A 25,186-nucleotide genomic window follows, 5' to 3' on the forward strand; every position below is an offset into this window, starting at 1 on the left:
ACGGGAACGGCGGGTCTGTGCCCAGCCCGGATCGAGGAGGGCGCTGCGCGGGGTGGGGGGTGCGCCGTTTCTCCCCCTCAACCCCCCCAACCCCGGCTCCGCGCCCCAGCTCTCCAGCCCGCCCCTCGCGCCGCCGCGGCCGCCGCGGTTCCTTTGTGCCAGCCCCGCGCCCGCCCCTTCGGGCCGCAGGCCCCGCCCCGCGCGGTATATAGTAAAGGTAGGGCGTGCGCCCCTGCCAATTTCTCGACTCGTGGCGGACGGCTGTCGCTTGTCCGTCCTTCCTTCTGACTTTCTCCCGTCCCTGTCTGTTTCTGCAGAGGTCACAGGAGGTGGGGGCCGTACACGCGTCCCTGGTGGCTGCGGGAGCGGCATCTGCGGGCCCCGAACTCCCACCCCCCGCCGCTCCAAGGGCAAGAGGAGCGCGTGGCGGACCAAAGAGAGCCCGCGAGCGGCCGCGCGCCCACCAATAGGTGCGGGGCTCGGAGCCGCCCAGCGCGCGCGGTCCCTCCCTCCTCCCTCCGCCCCCGCCCCCGCCGCCGCCGCCTACCCCTCCTGCCGCTCCTGACTCTGCTTCTCCGCCGCGCGTCTGGCACTCAGAGAGCCGCAGCGCCAGCGGCGGGTGCAGCCAACGGAGAGCCAGGCCGGGAACGCCGAGCGGCAGCCCGGGAGGACGCGAGAGCGCACGCCGCAGTCACCCATCTTCAGTCCCTGCGGCAGCTGCTGACCCGCCACCATGGCCCGCGGAAAAGCCAAGGAGGAGGGCAGCTGGAAGAAATTCATCTGGAACTCGGAGAAGAAGGAGTTTTTGGGCAGGACCGGTGGCAGCTGGTGTAAGTACGGGGTCCGCAGCCCTTGCCCTCCTAGCGCCTAGTGTTTCCGGGTAGGCGCATCCCCCGCGCAGGCTCTGCGGACAGCTCGGCGCGCTCAGCGCTGGCGAGGGCGCCGCGGGCTCGCGTGGTGAGCGCTGCTCGGATTGCCCTGGCCCGGGCTTGTCATCCCTGTGCGGAATGCGGAGTCCCCGGGATAGGCGCGGGCGGGGATGCGAGCTAGTCAGGTAGAGCGTTATGTGGATTGTGGCGGTCTTGATCAGTTGTAGCCTATCTGAGCATCACTGGAGCCCTTCCGTCCTGGGAACGGTCCGGCGATGGGAGAGTTGATCTGTCTCTCCCTTACAGTCGTGTCCCAAGTCCTTAAAAATGAAATTTGAGGCTCTGAGAGAACCGCAGGAAGGAAATTCGAATACAGGAGAGTTTGTGTGTTGTAGCACCTTTCTTCTAGTCTAAATATGTACTTCAGAAGGCGGGGGTGGGGGGCGGCGGTGACAGAATCCATACACTGCAGTATTTCGTAGCGAGACCTACAATCTCCCCACCGATGACCTACGCTGGAGTCATCACAGCCCAGAAACGGCCCTGGAAGCTCTATGTCAGGACTCCATTTCTGAGCTTTGGGCCCCCAAACATGGCAAAAGTCGGTTTGTTTTCAGTGTCTACAGAGAGAGGCAGAATCGGTGCCTGGGTGCAAGAAATAAATAGCATAAAGGCAGAAACAGGTCATCTTACAAGATTTTGGGTAGCCTGTTGCTTGGCTGGATAGATTTTTTTTTTCCCCCCCTTTGCAAATTAGATACCTTACTTGTCTTCCACCTCTCTACACGGGAAGGGTGACTTTTTTTTTTTCTTTTTTTGTAAGGTCATTTTGAAGGGCAGAGTTGTAGGCAAATCTGAATATGAGTCGTGACTGCGGAAGAGAGAGGGAAGGAGGGAGGGAACTCCCCCCTCCTGCATCACTGCCCCCTCCTTCTCTAATATCACCATCACCATCACCTACACCACTAGCCCCGCCACTGCAGCCACTGAGCGAGCCCTGGGTAGGCGCTAATGTGGTTCTTCTGATTGGAAGGCTCTGTGAGCATCGGCAGAATGAGTCAGGGAAATAGCGCTTGGCTGACATTTTGAAATGGAAGAACCTGGAATGTACGATTTTTGTAGAGGAAAAAAAAAAGCAGCCTGTAATGGGTCTCTCTTGATTGAAAAGTAAAGGGTTAATAATGCATCACACTTCAAGGTTAGTCAAGGTGAAATCTTAATCCCAGACCTATGCTGAGGTATCCCTGAGCATGCTGAATGCAGGTCTTTAAGGTGATGGCTTGCAGCTTGTATTTTGTATTTTATTTTGGGAAGACTGTATTCTTCAGTGGGGTTACTGCCATAGTTTCCTATGCAGAATGATAGCTCTCTGTGTTTTCTTAACGTGGAAGGGAAGGCCTGGAGAACTCAGGGTGTTTGTGGAGTGAACAGCTCCCAGCCTGGGCCATCTCCTAGCGACTCTTGGTAACTTGAGTGAGGTCTGAGGGGTGCGCTGCGGGATGGGCTCCCTTCTCCCAAATTGACTGGAGGTTCCTACCATGATGATCTGACCGCAGCTTCATTAGGGGCTAGGGGCTACATCGACTCTAGGCATATTGTAAAATTGGCCCTCTAGTGTTTTTCCCTCTCATAAAATATCTTTCTTTCCTCATGCCAATTCCAGAATAATGTTTGTTTTAGAGGGTAAGGCAGTATGGAAGCACTTGTTCTGTAAGCTGACAGCACCTCCGTATGACACAGAGAGAGAAAGAGTGTGTGTGTTGATGTTTGTGTCTTGATACTACATACAGCAGTGTCGATACACTGATTCATGAATGCAGACATGAGTACTGATGCTTATGGTTCATCTTTCCTTCCATTTTCCAAGGTGCAGGTGAGGTGCTGGGCTAAAAAATCCAGTTTTTCTTTTGCAGTAGTATGTCTCCTCCTTTCTGGCCATGTAAGAAATGACAGAGCCTCTCGTAGACAGAGAAGGCGGCAGCAGCCGTGTCTTCCTGTGGAGAAAACGCCACCTTTCTAGTCCTGGGCCTAACATGGATGCCCTTGAGACCAGGGCAGGTTGCCCTTGGTTCAGTTCTTCTTGTAGGTAGATTTTCACCAAGATGGACGCAAGAGCCTCGCCTGTCACCTGCTGGAGAGAGCGTAGCACGCACATCGCCCAGTGCTGCCTACCTTTTGGTTAAGTTAATACAGGCGTTGGTAGGTGTTTATGTTGACCGCTGGGCCCAGATACCATTTTCCCTTCTGCATATGACCTTTTGAAGGTACTGTTTTTTTTTTTTTAATTGGAATAATTCTATATTACTTATTTTTTTTTTTTTTAAAGGAAGAACTATTGCTTCAAAAGGGAAAAAAAAAAGTATCTAAAGTGTACCCTCTGCGCCACCCTGTCAGGTTTGTACAATATACCTGGCTTTTCTTTTGGAGCCAGCATGTTGGCCCCCATTGCCTATGCCCCACCACACCTGCGTTGCCTGCTCTAACCAAGTGACCTCACAACACCAACGCGGGAGACTGACTCAGTCACATCTCAGCACAATTCCCAGAGGGTACAGTGTTGGGCAGATAGGGGAGGGTGTATCTCCTGAGATTGAATCAGTGTGCTTGCAAAATGAGTTGTTTTTCCTCAGTCATACTTGTATTTTAAATCAAATTGTAGCCTCAATTCTGTACCTCCTCCTGTTGTTAGAATCGGGTATCTGGAGCCCCAGAAATGAGTGTTAAACGTTTCCGTGGTTGGGCTGTAAGTGCCTGGGGTGCGGGCAGCAGAGAACCGTGTTGACCGCGTTACACCAGCTCCTGCACCTCTTAGGAGCATTCACTGGAAAATTTTTCCAGATCTCTTGACGTCACAGCCTTGCCATTTGCCTACTGCTGCCTGGATACAGAAGGCAGCACTTAACTCTTGTCCTGCGGGGAGGAATGGATTGAGCTGGGCAGCTGTAGTTCTGGATTGTACAGTCTTTTCATTTCTTCTTATCTTGGCGTGGGTCTTTGCCCATTTCCTTCTTTTCTTTTTTTTTTTTTTTTCTTTAATGGAGGAGAAAAAGGATTATGGTGAAGCATTTTTCGTAGGTTTCATGTGGATTTTCCTTGTTTTAACAACTCTAGAGTATCATTTCCCCTGAACTATTTATCACTGATAGAAAAGTTGAGCTTTGAAGTATACACAGAAGGCAAATCTGGCTAATTCCAGCCACAGTGAACCCACTCCCTCCTGACCTCCTTCATGCACATACACACACACTTCAATAATACTTTTGTTCTGTTGCTTTTTCCCAAGGACCCCAGCTTTTACTGCAGGAGATCTGAACGTTTTGAGAAGTGACTTAAGGCTCCTTTGTGCAGTCATATTTCAGACTTGATAACCCTGTTCCCACTGCTGCCTTCACACTGAGTGTTTGGCTGGCATGGGGCTGCCTGGCGATGCCTAGTACAGCCTGTTACTATGCGGCTAATCTGGGAGATAATCCCTGTAAACTGGTAACTGATACCCTCATTCCAGTCCATGGGCTTCAAGGTTTGTTTTTTGGGGTTTTGTTTTTGGTTGTGTGTTTTTTGTTTTGTTTTGTTTTTTTAACTTTTGCAGCCGTTTTGGCTTCCATTCTGTTATCCTGTGAACTATGGGAAGAAGAGAAGTCAGTTTTATTAGTCCTTAATCTGAGTCCAGTCAGAAGATGAAATAAAAATTTCTACTTGCCATTTTACCATAGCAGTTCCTTCTTTTTTCTTTTCTCCCCTGTTGTTTGGTGCCCCTGAAAGGAAAGACGGTGTACTTGGTCAGGAGAGCTTCACCAGCTTGCTCAGCATTCATCACTCTTTCTCAGCATAAAAACTCACGGGCATTCGAATGTTTGGAGAAGCATCAGGGCCTGGATTGTAGTGTTGAAATGTCAAGGGATAAACAAGCAAAGGAAACATCATTCTCTAAGGGAGTATATTGTCATATTTGAAAGGCATTGCATAAGCACACAAACACAGCCCTAGGTTTTATTAATGATCTTCATGACAGTTTTGTTTTTTTTTTAATTTAGGGAATAAAATTATTTCCTAAAGAATCTTAGTTCTCATTGTATATTCATTCTACCCTTAACCATCCTGCAACACAGGTACATTGTAATGGAGGACTCCCTGTCCCCCTGTTTTTACCCCACAGTCTGGGAGTCTGGGAGTGAGGTGCAGACTCTTGATCAAGGTTGGGAAAGGAGACTCTGAAGACACAGGTTAGAGGGGAAGCCAGGAAGGAAATCCATTCACTGGCAAGGTTCGCCCTGAATTCTGCGCATAGGACTGCTTCATAGCCTTTTGTATTTCTGTCTGTTCTCCTTGCAGTTAAGATCCTTCTGTTCTACGTCATTTTTTATGGCTGCCTGGCGGGCATCTTCATCGGAACCATCCAAGTGATGCTGCTCACCATCAGCGAATTCAAGCCCACATATCAGGACCGAGTGGCCCCACCAGGTAAAATGAATGTAAATATGTTCAGTTTTCTTCTGGAGGTGAAAGGAGGGTCACTTTTTCAACTGATATAACACTTCTGCGAACAATAGTTGTATTATCTGAGCACATTCTTCTGAACATTTGTCATGTGGTGGTAAAGCCAGCCGGGGAAGGAAGAATGGGGACTGTGTCTCTTGCAGCCAGCTCTTCTACCTGCATTGCAGGCAGTGCTGCTGGGGTTGCAGACATCTTACTTTCCCAGCTCTGCTGGGAGGGAGAAGATCCCTGGTCCTTTATCCAGTGTGGTGCTCACCTGCTCTGTGAATCCCGACCAGAGCCTTGCTCTCATCGTCCCTCACACCCAAGGGGTTGGTTAGAGGGCTCGTCATGGGGCCTTTCCAGCTCACACACATATTTTTCACTTGCTTGAGGGGACTATGATTCAGATAAATCCTTTAAAAAAACCACTTTGGCTCTTGTTTTTAAAGGTTAACTTATTTTTAGGGATGATGAGAAGCTCTGAAATGGCCACCAGCTCCCAGGGAGGGGAGCCCAGACTTCAGGAGTCTATTCTTTCACCTGTTCTTGACGGGCAGCTTGACCTTCAACAAGGCACACTCTCTTCACTCCTCTAATTATGCCTGTTGTTTAATAGGCATCTTATTTACTGGCTTTCTGGGCCCCCTTTGCAGGTTAAGTACCTGTCTCCTTTAGCTCTGAAAACTTGAGGCCACAAAGAGCTTATCATTGAGAACTGCAGGCTGCCACACGAGTGCCCTGCTGTGTGTGAATGCTGTCACTGTAGACTGACCTGCCCTGAAGGCACGTGTGTCCTCACCGGTCACTAAACCCCGGGGAGTCCCACTGCCCTTACGCCTGACACTGACCCAAGGACGAGACCGCAGAGCCAGCACACTCGATTATTCTGTTAGTGATTGTACTGTCTGGCTCATCTCAAAGTCATTGTCAGGAGGACCTCCAGAGAGGAAATGTTGCATAACTTCCGGGTTCTCACATGGTCAATGACCTTGAGGCTGCCACCAGGGGTGGCGGTGATGTGTCCCGTCTCCACTTTCCCCAGGCAACCATTTACTAACAGCTGTACTGAGGTGACAATCTCGAGGCCGTCTTCATGGGACTGAGCGGCCTTGATCAAGTGTGGCTGCCAGTCACAGGCTTGTCATGTCCTCCTCCTCCTTGGGCCTGAGAGGGACTCTTGGAAGAAAAGCTTCAGAACATGGAGGTGGAAAACACTCTTTGCTAGCTCCAAGTCAAATAGTCCTCTACTGTAAGAAAAATCCTAAATATTTCCAGGTAAATTTAGATCTCGGGGATTTTGGAAGTGACAAAAAGAGAACATGTAAGTATATAAAATGACTTAAACCTGCTAAATAATTCACAGTTTGTGACAACTGTTTCCTCAAAGAGGTGGGTCTGTGGAAAGGTTGAGGCAGGAATTCTGGTTTGTACAGAGAAATGTAGGATCTTAAGTAAACATGTTGGACACTGGCTTTTGTGACAGTAAAGCATGGTGTGTCTTTTCATGTTCACATCTGCTTCAGCTTTTATGGTAGCATTAGTAGTCATAATTTTAAACCTGTGTAGACTTTTTTTTTTCTTTTTTTTTTGCCACTTAAGAGCTAATTTTCAATCATGATGCCATTTTCAAACAGTTCTTATACTCAAGGTGACCCCAAAGTCAAGCATTTTCTTTAATTTCCTGAAGAAAATTTCCAGTTTAAAACTTCCAGTTTAAAAACTGGCCCTTGAGTATTTAACCTTTGAGGAGTCAATCCGTAATAAAATAAAAATTCTTCATGTTCTCTGCAGAAAGGGAAGTTTCACTTTCAAAAAGAAAGAGTCAAACAGCCAGACCTTTGAAGTAAGGGTTTACAAATGACCTTGCATTTCCCTCCCTCCCCTTCCTTCCAGCCCCTTCCTAAAAGACATGTTCTGAGTACCTATATTTAGTGTCCTCACAGCAGTTGGACTGACCTGACAAACAGTCACTTCTCCAAAGGAATGCCGGTGGCTCATCTTGGAAATATGCATTCCTGTCCTTTGGTCTGAGTCACAGGAAGAGTCCTCCTCAGCCCTCCATCCCACCCCCTTCCACCCCCTCCAGTTCTTTGTCATGTCGCTGTCTCTCCTTTTCCTCACCCATCATCTTGCCAGGAGAGGCTAGGCCAAGTTTCCTTTTACAAACTTCGCCTTTTCAAGGGACATAACATTCATTTGAAAGTGACAGTGGCCTTTGAGGGGGTGGCCAGGTCGGCAGAGCACTCGCTGCCGAGAAGCGAGAAGCATAGCCTGTGGACTCTCCCTGAGTGCTCTGAGGGACCCTCCCGGGCTCAGTTTAACACATCTTAAGAATTTATATTTTCGGTAGGCAATAACTATTTCTTCAGGCCACAGACAAGATCTGTATAGAAACACTGGCAAACTTTTTGACTTCAAATTAATATCTTTAAGCCTCTCTTTTCATGACCGTTAAAGGGGGGAAAGTGTGTATTTAAGTCAAATGAACCTAGTGAATGTGTGAAAGAGGTGGTCTGTCATTTAAAGATGTAAAGACTTATTAATGCTATTATTAACTGAACTTGAGTCACGAAGACAAACCTGACCAGACTGAGGTTTGACTGCCCTTTTCACACTGGAATACCTTGTCATCAGATCTCTTCTAAATAACATGTGTGAATGTGGCCAAATTAAGCAGTGGCAATTGTACAGAATATTTGCATCTGTTTGTCTATAATACTGGACAAGCTGCGGGGCTAAACACAAAAGTCTCAGGGCAAGGAATAAATCTTTAAACAGGAGAAAAATGTAAGAAAAAAACAGATAAATGTACAGTTTCTTGCCCTGACCAGTTATAGCCATTAGTGGTTATAATATTCCTTACAAAGTCGTGTTGCTGTGTGATATTGAAACAGAAGTGCCTACTCAGCCTGGAAGGCAAGGGCTGCTGAGATTTTATGTTGAAACATATTAATTTGCTTTTTTGGTGGGTCAAAAAATGGTTGCCTGTTGGCAGTTTCATGTTGCCTAACCTAAATGTGAGAACAGCTCCCGAGGGCGCAAGCCACAACACATAAGTTCCCAACAAAACTGACCTGAAAAGGACAAGCAGGGGCTGTGGAGCTGGACACAATCCCACCATTCCACACAGTACTTAACCTCACTAAGCCTCAGTTTTCTCATCTATAAAATGGGGGTTAAGAATTTAAAAAGATACTACATATACGTAAAGTGAATAGTACTTTAGAGTCACAAACCTCATGGCACTAGGTAAATTGTGGCTGTTAACAGCCTTTATTTTATTATAGCCCTGTCATTTCACTGGAAGCAGAGTGTCTTCTTTTTGAATATTGAATTTAGTATTTCTAGCCTTTGGATGATATAACATGGGTGTTTTGTACACTTAGATTTTCATTGGTCGGGAAGATCCCCTGGAGAAGGGAATAGCAACTCACTCCAGTATTCCTGCCTGGGAAACCCCATGGACAGAGGGGCCTGAGGGACTATAGTCCATGAGGTCACAAAGAATTGGGTAGGACTTAACAACTAAACAACAATAATAGGATCTTAGCTTTCCATGGAGAGTGAGAGAATCTGGGTTAGGAAACAGGTTTAAGAAAAATGGTTAAGTACATTTAAGTGACATCGCGTTGGTCCTACTCTCCCTCTAAAATACCCCCACTTTTGGGTTCACCCCTGCCAAGCTTTCCTCCCTGGGGGACCCTCTTAAGAAAATCCTCAGCAGTGGTCAGTGGCATCTCTTCTCACATGTTAAGGGTGTTGGGTCTGGAGAGAGATGCAGTTGTCAGCGTGCGGGAGAGGGCAGGCAGCAGGCACACCCACGTGCCCACACGCACATGCTCACCGTGCCTGCCCCTGGTTTGACCCTGTGCTTTTTGCTGCCTGGCCAGTGGTGTAAGGGAAAAGTCTCCCCTTCCATCCCTATTCCACCCTGCCCTGCACTCACCGAGCCACGGGGGGACGAAATGAAGGTCACTGTGTGTTAGTCAGGGGGTCCGGGAGACTTCCAGCCACCTTGCTTCCTGGTGAGCAGCAATGGATGTGTACTCTTCCTCTTAAGTTGTGGGCAGGTTTTTGTTTTGTTTTGATGTAAAGGTGGCTCAGTGTAGGAAGAATTCATTTTAAAAGGCTCATATTTCCAGTGAGAAGTGTAGCCAGCATGGAGGCAGGGGAATAGGGTGGGCGGAGACCAGCAGACCACACTGCCACCACCAGCAGACTTCACTTCACCTTGATTGGGAGACATCTTGTCAAGGCATTAGAATTCCAATCTCATTGTAATTCCAGTGAGTTCTTGAGAAGTCATTACGTCAGGCTCAGAATTCCTTTTTTTTTTTTCTTTCCAAACTATATCTCACTGTATTTAGTCTCTTTCACTTAAATTTCAAAAGGGGGAATTGGACACATTTGGCTTCCTTATACTTTGGGGGAATTATTACTTCAGAGTGCTAGCAAGATGTTTTTCTGCTCTTTCGTTAGATTCCATTGATCTGTGAGCTTGTATGATGAACATCTGATGCCCTCCAGGCCCCGCCTGGCACCCAGTTCCCTCACCTGCCTCTCCTCCCTCCTCCAAATGGGTCCTGCCAACCTGCGCCCAGAGTCTGAGGCTGTGGATGAGTTGGCCTTGGAGGCACTAGGATTTCCAGGGGCTCCTACCCTGGAAAGGGGTAAAGGGTTTGGTAAAGGGTTGAGGACAGCAAACTCCAGGTTCCCTTCCTTAGTGAGCCTGGCTGTTTGGCCTTCACGACTCACCTCCCCAGGGTGCTTTTTCTTCCAGTCTAAAGTTAAAGGTACGATTAATCATGTCAGCTCAGGTGCATAGGAAGCCTACTGATTAACTTAAAATATTCTTGGAGTCACAGAAAAACATGTGCCTTACTTCATGTGCTCATTTTAGATGACTGAGCAGAGCAAAGACCTCTGGTGAATAGAACCAGGTAACAAATTTCATGCAGAGATGGAGATGGGAGTGGGGAGATGAATCTGAAGCTTCATGTAGGGCTTTTCCGCTGCTCTCTTTGGAGGGAAGGGCTTGGGGAAGGTGGTAGTGGAAAGAACATCGACCTTACAGCCTCCATTTCTACCTCCACGTCTGTGGTAAAATACTATGGGTTGCACTTGATATCTGTGCTTGTTCTGTGCTCTCATTCTAATAATCTCAGGACCCCATGGCTCATCTGACAGACAAGATGAGAGATGCTGGGAAGATGAAGGGGAAATGGGGAGGTATCACCTAGTGGCTTCCAACCAGAGAAGTATCTTTCCCTATATAACATGCATGAGTAGACATCATCAGATATCCTGTTCAATGTGGTGTCTTATTTTAGGATATTGGTCACTTAGCAAATTTTGTATCTAAAATCAAACTACTGTGTGTGCTTGTTCATCAGTTTGGCCTTGGATTAAAAAAAGCATCATTAATATGATAGATTTGACTATAGTTTTCCATTATAAAAGTGGTTATCATTTATTTTACTGAGAACAAGCATAATAATGAGCTATACAAGATATTAAAGCTATGTCCCTGTGAAATTCCGTGTGTATCTAAGAGAAAGCCCTTGAATTAAATATCAGTAATTCTCTCTGCTCACCTGAAGATGATTATACAACTATAGGAAAAAAAAATATTTGATGATATAGGATAATTCCATAAATGGAGAAGAGCCTTCAACCAGTGTGCATGCCATTTAACTTAGGAGAAAAGATTTCCATACACTGAGGGTTATTGAACACCCAAATAGGCTGTAGAGAAAGTCCAGCAACTCATCTTTCTAAGACTTTTCAAAGAGAGCAGCTTCTTGAGATTCTTGAGGGTTGGGGAGGGTGGAGATGTGAACCTGCCCAGCAGCAGGGGGATTGACTTCAACTGATCCCAGGCCACAGTCAAAAGCAAATCAGAGGCAGAAAGTGAGGTTTAAGCGACTAGTTTCCAGAAAGTACAGTGGCACTTTTCTTCCTATGCCCTCATTGTATTTTTGTTAGGTAAATTGGTATTAATCCTGCATAGGTAAAATAAAAATTAAAAGCAACAATCAAAACCCATAAATATCCTAGTGGCATTTGAAGGGGGAATACGTGTGTGTGTGTGTGTGTTTGCACGCGCATGTGTGTGTGTACATTCAGTAGTGTCCAACTCTGTGACCCCGTGGACTGTACTCCGCCATGCTCCTCTATCTGTGGAATTTTCCAGGCAAGAATACGGGAGTGGGTGGCCATTTCCTCCTCCAGGGGATCTTCCCGACTCAGGGATCAAACCTGCAACTCCTGCATCTCCTGCATTGGCAGGCAGGTTTCTTTACCACTGTGCCACCAGGGAAGCCCATGTCTGTGTGTATATATGTGTACCTAGATGTGTATGACTGTGTATAAAACCATGTTCCCAGTTTTTTTTTTAATGGAAAATTACTTTTCTACTTGGAATGTTCAGAAGACCAACATGTATGTAGTATGTGCAAGTCTCCCTTTATAAGCACTTTTTTGTCTTCTGGAGGTTTCTGTGGAAAGTGATTCCTATTTAGGGTATTTGGCCTAGTAATTTATTGGTTGTAATAAATGACAGGCACAAGCAGCTGTACTTTGGAATTCGCTTTGAGTAACTTTGCAAGGTTAAAATGAATGCATTCTAGTTTAAATACTTCAAACTCATAAGTAGATGGAGACATTATAAGCTTGCTACATCATAAACCTAATTAGAAGCAAAATACTTTTCTTAATGAACAGTCTTTCTTTTCTCTTTCCTTTCCCTTCCTCTTTTACTTTCCCCTGACCCCTCCTGCTCTGAACCCTACTAAAGTCCATGGTGATGTGTTTTCCTTATTTGTTTCTCAAGAAATGGGGAACCAAAGGAGAGGTCAATGTAATTGAAAGTCAAGTGTAAAGCCAAAAGGTTTTTTTTGTTGTTTTTTTTTTAATTATTTTAACTTCAAATCTTATGTGAAGTTGACACACAAATTAAAAACCAAATAGTAAAACTTCAAATATCCAGATTCTCATTTCAGTCCTTTCAGGTGACTCTATTTGATAATAGTCTGTAATTTATGGCAAATGATCAGTTGAAGGCTAGGCTGTCCAGAGCTTAGTGTGGTTCATGTAGGTTCAAGTTCAGAAGACTGGAGAAGCAGGTTAGGTCTGTTTCCCAGAATATAATTGGAAACTGCAGGTCAGTAATTGGGTGTTCTGCTGTCTTTGGCCTCTGAGAGTTACTACTACAAACAAAGCTTGTCCTTATCCAGAGCTATAACTCACAACCAAGGAGTGAACATTGTGGAGAGGGACAGCTGAAGGGATTTGTGTAGTCCTTGGAGAGGGTCATGGTTGAGAAATTTGCTCATGGACTCAAGATGACTCTTTGCGATCCCATCAAATATAGCCCGCAGGCTCCTCTGTCCATGGAATTCTCCAGACCAGAATACTGGAGCGGGTAGCTGTTTCCTTCTCCAGGGGATATTCCTGACCCAGGGATCGAACCTAGGTCTCCCTCATTGCAGGCAGATTCTTTACCATCTAAGCCACCAGGGAAGCCCCAAGAAAATAAAGAAGTTGCCAAATCCAATTCTATCCCTTTTTATCCCAGACTAATGGAAAATTAGTCTGATAATATAAATGGTTTAAAGGATTTAGATACCAGGTCAAGGGTCCTTCATCTGCTTCTTTTGAGTATCTAATTGCTTTAGAGAAATTAGTAGGAATTTTCCTAATGGTTTAGAGAAAATCTCATCAGAGAACTCTCCTAATTAAGATTATCCAGAACAGAACAGTCCAGGGGATTGCTCTCTGATAGCTTGCAGGAAGAGAAATTCTCAGGTTAGCAGATTCTAGACAAAAGAGAAGAGAAGAGAGAGAGGTGGTGGCTGATAGAGTGAGGGGCCTTCCAGAAATATGAGGAAAGGGAGCTGAAGAACATACCAAGGAGGCGAGAGCCGCACTTGACTCTGGGGTGGCCTCCTGGGTATTTGTGTGTTATGTCTGTGTGTGCTCCCATAGCTTAGGGTTTAGAGAGAGAAGCTGATTGCATGACCTCAACCCAAATGGTTCATGCTTTTCTGGAAGGAACATTTAGATCAGAAGTTGGGTATCTTAAAAGGATAGTCACTAAGGCTTATATTAGTTATACCTTCTATGATCGCGCAGACTCCAGAGGGAAAGTTTCTCTAGAGAAGACAGCGAGACGTGGCTGTGTTCCCCGAGGGTTGGTCTGTTGTTCCTGGGCTCCATCTGCCAACTTTGGCCCAAGGTCTTATCCAGCTGGGCAACTCACAGGATGGCAAGACCCAAAGCTTACCTGTCCATTTCACCTCTTACATCCTTGATTTCATCAGTGATGTTTCTCGGTGCAGAACATAGAGATTCTTCAAGTGTGTTTGATCTACATGTCTCTCATATGGTAACATACAGGCTTGATCATAAGCCAAACTCTCTGAAGGATTTGGGCTCTTGGGAATTGGTGGATACAAGACCCGTGATGTATAACTCTTTTCTGAGCCAGTGGTGCATTGTGCATGTAATAATAATATCTGTACTTTCATTAATCAAATCTTAGATGATTAACAGCAGCGTTTCTAATAAGAATCGCTGGTGTGCAGACTTGATCACTAGCTCTGCGTGATGTTGCAGGAGTGAGGGGAACCAGGTTTGCTAAAGTAATTGTGGTGCTAGAAATGGATTAGCCTTGGATGCTACCATGGTGGTCTACTCTGTCCCAGTATATTATTTAAAAAAAAAAAAAAAAAAAGGATCACTGGTACAAGTCTCTGGATAGGCATGAATTTGGTTTTCACCAGAGCTCTCAGACTCCTGAAGAGCTCACCTAGCCGTGCTCTTTTGGTAGTAAAGAGCCAGAGCACTGAGTGAAGGGAGCTAATGCTTTGGGGTCTCACACGTGTCACCTGGTCTGTTTAATAGTGGGGACCCTGCACTTGGCATTGAGAGGGAAAGGACAGTTCTCCGCAGAACCCCAGCTCTTCTTGCTCTCCTTTTTGCTGTGGGAGAACCGGAGAAGTACATCACTTGTACTTATACACACATACACACCTGGGAGGTAGAGTAGCCAGGGAAGAGAAATGCAGACGCAGCCAGGAAGTGCAGGGCAGACTGCTGGGGAGGAGAGCTGCAGCTGGGCCAGAGGGAACACTGGCCAGATGACCCTCACCCCGCCATTGAGAGGCGACCATATTTGCTCTCAGTGTGACCTTTCAAACTGTTGGGTGAGATGCTCCAAATCTCACACCAGGCTCCTGGACGTTTTGTTAGTGTTTTGTGTTTTTGCTGTGTCACCGCTCTGCAGAGAGACCGTGACTCACCAGGCTGATGTCCTTGCAGTCAGCCAGCCGGTTCTTCCCCGCCTCCTTCCTTCCTGAAGTTGAGGGGAGACCACCGCTTGGCTTCTGATGGTTGGTCTCATCTCTTTCATCTGTCCACTGCTCTCCTGCCCCTCTCTTTCCCAAGCCTGGGAACACTGTTTAACCCTATGCACACAGATCTTAGTCCATTTCTGCCCACCCCCTTGCAGGCACACAGAATACCCGACACATTCAGCAGCATTTGCCTCTGAGTTCTCTGGCCCTGTGCGCTGCCTTTCTCAGTGTCCCCCCCGCCCCGCCCCGGAGATCAGCGAATGTCCCCCGAGGCTGTGTTCCCTCCTGACTCCAGGATTAGGAGAACGTCCCCTCCCCTGAGTTCTGTGAAACCTCTAGATCTGGGCCTGCCTCTGCTCGTCCCCAGGTCCAGGGAGGTCACCTCGACTTGGTGTCTTGTTTACAATGCAAACCAGCAACAAGCCTCCTTCCTAGACTTTCTGCATTTCGCTGGGAGGAGCCCTGTCTACTGCTCTAGCTCAGGCAGGCAGTCCCAGTGGCAGTCTGTTTGTTTATATTTGCATGTATGTATCTATCATCTTTATCATGTGGCCTCTTTTTGTACTATAAATAATCACAATGGCAATTTTCTAAGTTAATAATTGTATCAATAGAGAAACATTTTTTAGAATATATTGAGTATATTTAAAGTCATATGATTTTCTATGGTTTGTGAGCATCATAAAAAATGTTTTAATTGTAGTAACCTTTGTTTTTAACAGAACTCTTTTCCTGCTTCTTCCCTTTAGACTCATTTCTATCACCGTTGACACTCCCCCTCCCCCCCTCCCCCCCCCCGAAATTCTTCAGGTTCTCCATTATCCTTTCTGAGATGACTGTTAATGTCACTCATAGCTTGTCTTGGGCACTCTCTCTGCCCGGCTGCAGACCCTCACATTCCCTGTCTTCATCATTTCCATGCCTCTAGGTAACTGCAGGCACAAAAGAACTTGCCCATTCAGTCTTGAGCTCTCCCCAGCCTCATTATTTAATTACTTTTGAAGCGCAAAGCCATCGCTAATGATGAGGAAAAATAACGGGTCATTTAGCCCAGACCCTACTGAAACCTGGTCTGAAGCCTCACAAATGGTGCTGCTAAATGGGCTTCCCTTGTAGCTCAGTTGGTACAGAATCTGCCTGCAATGCAGGAGAACATGGTTCGATTCCTGGGTCGGGAAGCTCCCCTGGAGAAGGAAATGGCAACCCACTCCAGTATTCTTGCCTGGAGAATCCCATGGACAGAGGAGCCTGGCAGGCTACAGCCCATGGGGTCACAAGAGTCAGACACGACCGAGTGACTAAACCACCACATGGCTACTATCCTGTGATCATCACTTCTGCTTTAATGAGGTCATTGGGTCAGGACTGGTACACCCAGGTTCTCATCCTCTAAAGCAGTAGTTCTCAAACCAAGAGTGCTTAAGGATCTCTTTGAGCTTGGTAAGCAGAGATTCCCCAGTTGCACACTTAGAGATGGGGATTTGGCAGGTCCCCAGCAGAGTCTGCAAGGTTGCACATTTAATAAGCCCCTAAGCGAGAGCGATGGAGCTTACCCTGAAAGACTGTGATGATGAGGCTCCTTCTGTGCCCAACACTAAGAGGGCAAGTCTGGGACTGGGGATTCGTATAGGGTTGCTAGATTAACAAATAAAAATACAGGATGCCCAATTAAATGTGAACTTCAGGTAAACCATGAATAATTTTTTAATGTATGTCCCCAGTTTTACATAAGACATACTTGTATAAAACACTATTCACGATTTATCTGAAAATAAAGTTTAACTATGCATTTTATATTTTATCTGGCAGTCCTAGAATAGAACGCTTTGTGATTGACTGTCCAGTCACTATCTGAGACAGTGCTGTGTATCATTGCTCAAATGTCTATCTAGGAAGTCATGTGAATGGCAGAGGCTTTTAGAAGTTAAAGAATCTAAAAAGTCGTTGAAGAGTGGAAATCCAAGGTATACATACTTTGGTTTTTACCCTGTCCGGCACTTGACTTGCTCAGAATGACCATTTATGTTTGGAATGGAAAGCCGGAGAAACACATAAATTCCATATTCCTCCAGTTTAGGTTAAAAGATGCATATGGTCTCTATTGAGTAGTCTTTAAGTCTGCAGTTTTCAGTGGTCATAAGTTCATTGATTAAAAGGAATATGGAGGAAGACCTCTGTGCTCAGTCTTACGTGCCATTAGGGAAGGAAGAAGCATCTGCGTGAGATGCTGGCTTGCAATGCATTTTTTTTTTTAACTTGGGCACAAAAGAAAACTGGAAAGAGAACAGGCTTTAGAGTATAGCATGCCTGGGTTGGAATTCCGGTTCCACCACTTCCTCTGTGACTTTGGGCCAGGTACTTAACCTTCCTGTGCAAGAAGTGTTTCATTCATAAAAGAGAAATATGCATATCATGAAATGTTGTTGGGGAACTTATATGATATCTGATAATTAAGACACAGTCATTGGTACTTATGTACTTAACCTAAATGCCAGAGAAAGGACTTCGCACGAGAGAGAATTTAACCCAGTTTATTTTTTTTATTTTTGGCTGCACACTGCAGCATGTGGGACCTTAGTTCCCTGAGCAGGAATTGAACCCACAGCCCCTGCATTGGAAGGTAGAGTCTTAACCACTGGACCACTGGGGAAGTCTCATAAGCCTTTCTTTTTAGCTAGAATGCTTTAGCAAAATATGTCTTACATGTGAAGAGTCTGCTTCTGCAGTATCTTGGTTGACTCATGATTTCTTTTTAGCCAGAATGCATTAGCAAAGTATGTTTTACATGTGGAGAGTCTGCAGTATCTTGGTTGATTGCCTCCCCACTCATGATTTTCTCTGTTTTTCTAACTTTCTACCTGGTCTAGGATTAACACAGATTCCTCAGATCCAAAAGACTGAAATTGGCTTTCGTCCTAATGATCCCAAGAGCTATATGACATATGTGGATAACATAGATAATTTCCTGAAGAAGTACAGAGATTCGGCCCAGAAGGATGATATGATATTTGAAGATTGTGGCAGTAAGTAGACATGTTTTGGATGATTGTGATTGGTTAATTCTGATCTCCTGTTTCAATTTGTTATTTAATGATTGAAAGATCCTCCTGAAGTATTTAAAAGATTAACTCTGACCATATTGAGAGGAACTGTTTTTTTGTTTGTTTTTTTTTAAAGCAGAAAGACTTTATGGGTTTAGCTTGGATACAGTGAAACTGTATAGTGGCAAGTGTTACTTTAACCCCTATTTGAAAGGTGTGTTTTGAAAACTGCCAGGCATCTCTGTTTACTGATCAGACTCAAAGACCATATTACAGTTCTGATCCTCCTACATACGTTGGTTTTGAGAAACATAATTGCCTTTATTTCCAGATTTCTGCCCCGCTCCCTCCCCCCAGCCCCCTGGCCCCTATAGAAGAGTTCATAGGACCTTCTCTCAGCCAAATGACCCTTTAGTGTGATTAGCTGTAACCACACTGACCTGATGGAGGAGGGTTTATGGTCAGGGTATATTTTAAAGACCCTGGCCAGGATGGATAATGAAATATGTCTTAGGCAGCTAATCATCTGGATAAGGGAATGACTGATAAGTGTAAAGAATGGCTCTTAGTTTCCTTAAGCCATTGACACAAACACACATCCTCCCCCTTGCTCCCTGAAGTATGAATTTCCCAGCTTTGTTTTCATACCTATCACAAATAAGATGCTGCTGTGAGTTACTAGGTGATAATCAGTTTTTCTAATTCCATTCAACTCCTGTTCTTTATATGGCAGATGGTTGTGTAATATGGGGTAAATTGCCATTTTAAGTTATTTTGAAAGGATTTAGTAATTTAACAGAAACATCTTCATGAAATTTTTCTCATTTGACTTTAAATGAGATTTTCATCTTTGTAATAATTAAATGATAAAATGATTAAATTCACTGCATATGATAGAGTGAATCTCTTTTCAGGAGATGGACCGAATTGAGGTACTTTACTATTGGAAGGGAAAGTAGTTAATTTGTGGACTTAAAAATATATATATATATTTTAAGTACATATATGTACATACACATACATAATTAATGGTATTTGCATCAATTTCCTGCAGAATGCTTTAACTTTGAATTCTATTTTCATTTATTTTTTTCCTAAGACTTTCAGTTTAAAACACGCAGCTATAAATTTTCTCCATCGAACAAACGCTTATAAGAACTCAGTGTTAAAAGGCAAAAACTCAAAAAACATTTTTTTCAAACCTTGACTGGTGGTTGAAAAGGAAAAGCAATTCTTTCCTGTTCACTTTTTACTGTTTGACATGTTCATTAACAGCATAGCTGTAAGAAATCTCAACCAAGAAACTTATAGTTCTGAAAATTACTGGCAGTCCTTTTAATTTGTGTTCTAATTATAACATCCCCATTATTGAGTTAAGCTAATGCTGGCCTGTGCAAACAATGCTACCCATGAAGAGAGATCCAATTTCCTTTCAGTCTTCTAAACAGCAGAGTCATCCATTATTTAAAGAAAGAGAAATATTGTCAGAGAGCAGACATTATGTGGTTGCTCATCAGCGCTATAGAGTACTATGACGTTTTGGTGTGGGGTCAGGTACTGGCTAGTGCTTTTGGTAAAAATACCTTTTTAAGGTCAGGGGAGAGGTGAGAGATTGCTTGCTGGAAATCTTTCCTTAATTTAGGCCATACAGTAGGTGCAGGATAGCCCTGTCTGAGAAGTAGTCATTGCGGCAGGAAAGAGAGCCCTGTCCTTTATCAATAATGCTCAGGGAATTGTCAGTACAATGTGAAAATGGCATTTGCATTTTCAGATGTGCCCAGTGAACTCAAAGATCGAGGAGAATTTAACAATGAACAAGGAGAGCGAAAAGTCTGCAGGTTCAAGCTTGAATGGCTGGGAAATTGCTCTGGAATAAATGATGAAACTTACGGCTACAAAGATGGCAAACCATGTGTCATTATAAAGCTCAACCGAGTTCTGGGCTTCAAACCTAAGGCAAGTATTATTTTAAATCACAGAATTTCAATGAGCCATTCACACTTAGATGTAGTCCTTAATTGGTATGAGAAGAATAGACTATAATGAGTTTTTAAAGGATCCTCAGTGACAGTTTTAAAGCCCCATCAGTAGAGTAACACTGAAAACCTCTGTAGCCATCTTGAAATTCTGAGAGTTAGGTCATTAATCTTATTTCCTAAAGTTAGAGAAATCCTGTGTGGCAGAGCCAAATTCTGACATCAGTCCAGTGGCCCTGTTCTGCATTTCTATAATGTAATTATGGAAATTATAGACTCTTTAAAAGTAAAAAGAGAAACAGGTTATCTCTAAGTTTAAAACCTACTTGCCTGTACAGTCAGACTCTGGTTTTGGTACCCTAGGGGCCACGGTATTAAAAAAAAAAAAAAAAGTATCTGGTAATCTGAGAAAAATGATATCATCATCAGAAAAAAATCTTTGTTTTTACTGAATGAAGACTTCATGGTAAAATTAGTTGAATACTAGGTTGAACTTTTATAACAATGCCATTGGCTTTTGCCATTATTGCAGCCCATATAAGGTAAGTATTCCTGGAGATCACCCAAAAATGGCAAGTTGCCTCCATTCACCATTTAGTGGGATGATAGTAATTCTTTAGAAGGAAAAATTGTATTGGTGTTACCTCTGCTTTTATAAAATTGCTAAGTTCATTCTCTCCCCCAGATCATGAATTTAAAAATACCATCTTTTTCTCTTAAGCATGCATTCTTCCATGTTTTTTATATTTGCACATATGAGCATCACCATTAAGAGGGTAGTTTTTGGTTCTGATAGGAACTGACTACAGAATACAGAGTTATACGAACAAATTTACTTCATTCTGGAATCCGGCTCTTTTGTTCATCGGCTTTCTGTTACATGCTGTTTTTTCCCACAGTGTTACCCATGAATATTTTCAAAAAGTCAATGTAGAGATGAAAAGTTTTATTATCATAACTGAAGGATGTATCAAAACTCTCTCACTGCCACAGGAGGGAAAAATAGATGAGTGGGTAGATGGCTGGCTGATTTGATGGATTGCCCACAGAAATTTATGTATCACTCAACAGAATTTTAAATCTTCTTTCCACTTAGACTAGGATGGTGGTGGTTTAGTCACTCAGTCATGACCAACTCTCTGTAACCCCATGGACTGTAGCCTGCCAGGCTCCTCTATGGGATTTCCCAGGGAAGAATACTGGAATGGGTTGCCACTTCCTTCTCCAGGGTATCTTCCTGACCCAGGGATCAAACTCAGGTCTCCTGCATTGCAGGTAGATTTTTTTTTTACTGAATGGGCCACCAGGGAAGTCTGGACTAGGACATAATGGAAGAAAAAGGGTGAGAGCCATTACATCACACACAGAGTTGATGGTCATATTGTTAGGAAGCTCTTCACCAAGATAAACCAGGTATTTAGCAGTGAAAGGAATTGGTGCAGTGTGTCCCAAGGACTAATCGTGATCTTTGCTCTTTGAATCTTTTGGTAATTTTGGTAATTTCTCTTTATAGATGATGAATGATATTTGTACCCACCCCCAGAGGCGGCACTTCTAGTCTGTTAAGATTCACATCTCTTCCCATATTTATAAAGATATTCTGTTAAAGTTATGAATTCAGCTACTCTTACTTTTCAGTTTCTCCCTGCCCAAGCGCCCCTGCTTTGGACTCCCCGTGGTTACCCATCACCACTTTCTGACTGGCACCCCATCCCAAATCCCAAACTCTTTTGTTGTTACAATTATAGAGATTGTAGGACTCCACATCTTCATGTACCTGTTTCCTCCTCCGTGAAGATAGATTCCAGTAACTACTTTGTTAGTAAACATTTTCTTGACATATTTTAAAGATAAATCTATTGCTGGCAGAAAGTTCCAAGAGAGTTAAATCTAGATGATCATCATTTTGTATTCCAAAACAAAGAATGGTAGCAAAAAGTCCCTTACTGATACAGAAAATTGTCCCTTTTATCTAACTCTGATTAGATTGTGTGTTTACAGCTCATGTCAAGACTCATGCTTTTCCGACGTGAGTAGGCAAGCGGCTGTGTTCCAGGGAGACGTTCCTCACACGTCTTATGAGGTGGATTTTAGCCAGGGATGGAGGAGGGCAGGCCCTGGATATCACTTCAGCTGTTAACTTTCAAAGTGTACTGTGGGTCCCTTCAATGAACTCACCCCTTTACAAGACCCCTTCATTTAGGGCAGTGCCACCTTTATGTTTTACATGCTGGAATTTCCTAACAAAACTGGGACTTAAATGACAGTGCCTCTACTGGAGATTTAAAAAAGGAAAGCTTACTTGAAGAAGGCATGCTTGAAGGAGAAGGATGGCATTATTTATTCATGGCTCGGGAGGAAAGCCCAGTTTTATAAAAACAGAAATGTCAACCCACCTTTCCATCTAATTTTAATCTTAGCAAATGAGAAAAGAGGATTATTTCTGAGTTGGCTCTTATTTTTCAGAATTCTTGAATAGAGCACATATGGGTTACCATTAGAAGTTCCATTTAGAACAAAAGTTGGGCCATTATTTTCAAGAAAATTAATGACCTTTCCTAGATTGGTTAGGGCAGTCATTCATTCTGCTGTCCTCAAGTGTTTGGTTATTATTTCAGCTGACAAAAGTGTACTTGTTTGGGCTACAAGTTTTAGTTTTCTTTTTCAGAAATAAAATTATTTACAAACTTACTGACCAACATGGGTTTTATTTTTAGCCTCCCAAGAATGAGTCCTTGGAGACTTACCCAGTGATGAAGTATAATCCATATGTCCTGCCTGTTCAGTGCACTGGCAAGGTAAGGAGATCTTCTGAGTTGCTGAGGGTGGGTGGGGGAGAGGGGAGAATAAATGAGATGGTTTTAAATTAGAGGTAAAATTTTAACATGGAAATAAGAAACACTGCTTCCAGGAATTAGTCTTAGCCAATTGAGTTGTAGGTACACTGGGTAAAACTTAATGAAACCATAAGATGTAACAAGAATAAAACTGTCAGTTTCTCCACTGGAACAAGAAACAAATTTAATCAATTGGGATACTGGTTTAAAGATCTGAGAGGTGAACCAGCCCACACAAATGTTTCTCTAGCCCACGTTGTGCTAAAAACTTCAGGCCAATGTTTTTTTTTCCAATTGACAATTTTACACTGAAAAGTTGTTTCTTGTTTTTCTTTAAAAAAATAAAAATAAAAATATGAAGGTAACCATCAATGTGTATTTCCTTTAAGTAGAATAAAAGGAATCTCCAAACAGTCCAATTTTATGTTAGCACCAAGAAAGGAAATGGCAACAAGAAAGGGCAAGGCAAATAGTTAAACTTTCAGAGATAATGTCATTGAGAATATCCACTGGACCCATACTGAAGAGTTTCTGACTTTTGGTGTTGGCTTTATTTCTAGAAGGTTGTGTTAGCTTGAAGAAATGCTTAATTGGCCTCTGCTGCAGCTTCCCATTTACAATGAGCACAGTCTCCTTTGAGGACCATTTCTCAAGGCTGCTATGGATTAGGCTGCATATGTGTCAGATACAGTATATGTCAGATGTTGTCACATCCTCCAGTGGCTAATGTTCACCTCCTCCCGGAGCGGGCTTGAGCTGGCATCTTGGAGGATGACTGATGGTGTTCTAGAGACAGCTCTGTGGGACTGACAGTCTCATTTGTATGTGAGTACAAACAGTGATTCCCAGGATGTGAGCCATTAAAATCTCATTTCCTCTCTGGTTTTTTAGCGAGACGAAGATAAGGAAAAAGTTGGAAGCATAGAGTACTTTGGACTGGGTGGCTACCCTGGTTTCCCTCTGCAGTATTATCCCTACTACGGCAAGCTTCTGCAGCCCAAGTACCTGCAGCCTCTCCTGGCCGTGCAGTTCACCAACCTCACCATGGACACTGAAATCCGCATAGAGTGTAAGGCGTACGGTGAGAACATTGGGTACAGTGAGAAAGACCGTTTTCAGGGACGCTTTGATGTAAAAATTGAAGTTAAGAGCTGATCACAAGCACACATCTTTCCCACTAGCCATTTAAAAAAGTTAAAAAAAAAAAGATACAAAAACCTACTAGTCTTGAACAAACTGTCATACGTATGGGACCTACACTTAATCTATATGCTTTACACTAGCTTTCTGCATTTAATAGGTTAGAATGTAAATTTAAAGTGTAGCAATAGCAACAAAATATTTATTCTACTGTAAATGACAAAAGACAAAATAAAAATTGAGCCTTGGGACGTGCCCATTTTTACTGTAAATTATGATTCCATAACTGACTTGTAGTACGCAGTGTTTCTGACCCTTAAGTATTGCTGCCTTGTGTATTTTATTTAGTGTACAGTACTAGGTGCACACCCTGGTCATTTTTCAAGCCATGTTTTATCGTATCCGTTTTCTACTTTATGTGAGCAAGGTTTGCTGTCCAAGGTGTAAATATTCAATGGGAATAAAACTGGCATGGTACCTTTTTTTTCTTCCTCTTTGGGTTTGGCTCTTTCAAATATAACGGCCCATCGATGAGCGTTTTTAACACACTCCATAGTCCTTTCCTGTGGTGTTAGGTCTTCTCTTTTTTTCCTCCTGGGTCCGGGTGGGGGTGGGGTGGGCTGCCATGGGGGAACTGCCCTTTAAACTCTAAGTGTCACTATGGAAACACACGCAGAGGTGATGGGTGGCGTTGTGCTTTGTCCTGAATGCCGTCTTGACTTCTCCTTCCCCGTCCTCCAGTCCGTTCTGAAACTGTGGGTGAGATCCGGAGCGCCCATCACTTTGGCTAGTGATAGGGCCGATTCATTTGCTTTGTACCTTTTCTTTCACTTTCCTTTTTTCCTTTCTCTGGAGGCATCACATGCTGGTGCTGTGTCTTTATGAATGTTTTAACCATTTTCATGGTGGAAGAATTTTATATTTATGCAGTTGTACAATTTTATTTTTTTCTGCAAGAAAAAGTGTAATGTATGAAATAAACCAAAGTCACTTGTTTGAAAATAAATCTTTATTTTGGACTTTATAAAAAGCAATGCAGTACCCCATAGACTGATGTTGAATGTTGTCTACAGTGCAAAAATCCATGTTCTAACATATGTCATAATTGCCAGGAGTACAGTGCTCTTGTTGATCTTGTATTCAGTCAGGTTAAAACAATGGACAATAAAAGAATGAACACATTCCTCATGTGCGTGATTCACTCTTGTCTAAATGCCCCAACCTGTGACTGCTTTACTTTCTACACTGCTAGTTATCCAAGATCTTGAAGAAATACTGAACCTGAAAGACAAAAATGTGATTTCATTAGTTCCTATGGAAGTTTGGCCTTTTCCATCCAACAGAAGCCAAGAGCTGGGTCAGGACCCTGGACACTGGACATCAAGGTGCACACCCCTTCCTGTGAGATAACCAGGTTAATTGGAGGCAGAGACTCAATGCAGTTTTAAAGTTCAAGTTTAGAAATATTCTGCAGTGATACTCAGTTTA

General features: G+C 43.7%; 2 protein-coding genes and 1 non-coding gene across 4 annotated transcripts in view; 2 read left to right on the forward strand and 1 right to left on the reverse strand.

Moving 5' to 3' along the window:
- Nucleotides 1–540: 540 nt before the first annotated feature.
- ATP1B1 (ATPase Na+/K+ transporting subunit beta 1) lies at nucleotides 541–24,882 on the forward strand. The gene is made up of 6 exons (XM_061160275.1): nucleotides 541–830; nucleotides 5,202–5,330; nucleotides 17,572–17,727; nucleotides 19,517–19,701; nucleotides 22,439–22,519; nucleotides 23,450–24,882. The coding sequence occupies exons 1-6, from the start codon at nucleotides 734–736 to the stop codon at nucleotides 23,711–23,713; spliced, it is 912 nt and encodes a 303-aa protein (XP_061016258.1). The 5' UTR covers nucleotides 541–733; the 3' UTR covers nucleotides 23,714–24,882.
- On the forward strand, nucleotides 13,928–14,060 carry LOC133069729 (small nucleolar RNA SNORA66). The gene has a single exon (XR_009695954.1). It is a non-coding gene; the product is annotated as a small nucleolar RNA SNORA66 (small nucleolar RNA).
- NME7 (NME/NM23 family member 7) overlaps nucleotides 24,629–25,186 on the reverse strand; it is a 226,486-nt gene continuing 225,928 nt past the window's right edge. For both annotated transcript variants that reach the window (XM_061160272.1, XM_061160273.1), the window contains one exon: nucleotides 24,629–24,979. In XM_061160272.1, the coding sequence (XP_061016255.1) occupies nucleotides 24,947–24,979 (33 nt within the window). In that variant the 3' untranslated portion in view covers nucleotides 24,629–24,946. The remainder of the gene's footprint in view (nucleotides 24,980–25,186) is intronic.

The sequence above is a fragment of the Dama dama genome, chromosome 14 (genome assembly GCF_033118175.1).
Source record: "Dama dama isolate Ldn47 chromosome 14, ASM3311817v1, whole genome shotgun sequence".
NCBI lineage: Eukaryota > Metazoa > Chordata > Mammalia > Artiodactyla > Cervidae > Dama > Dama dama.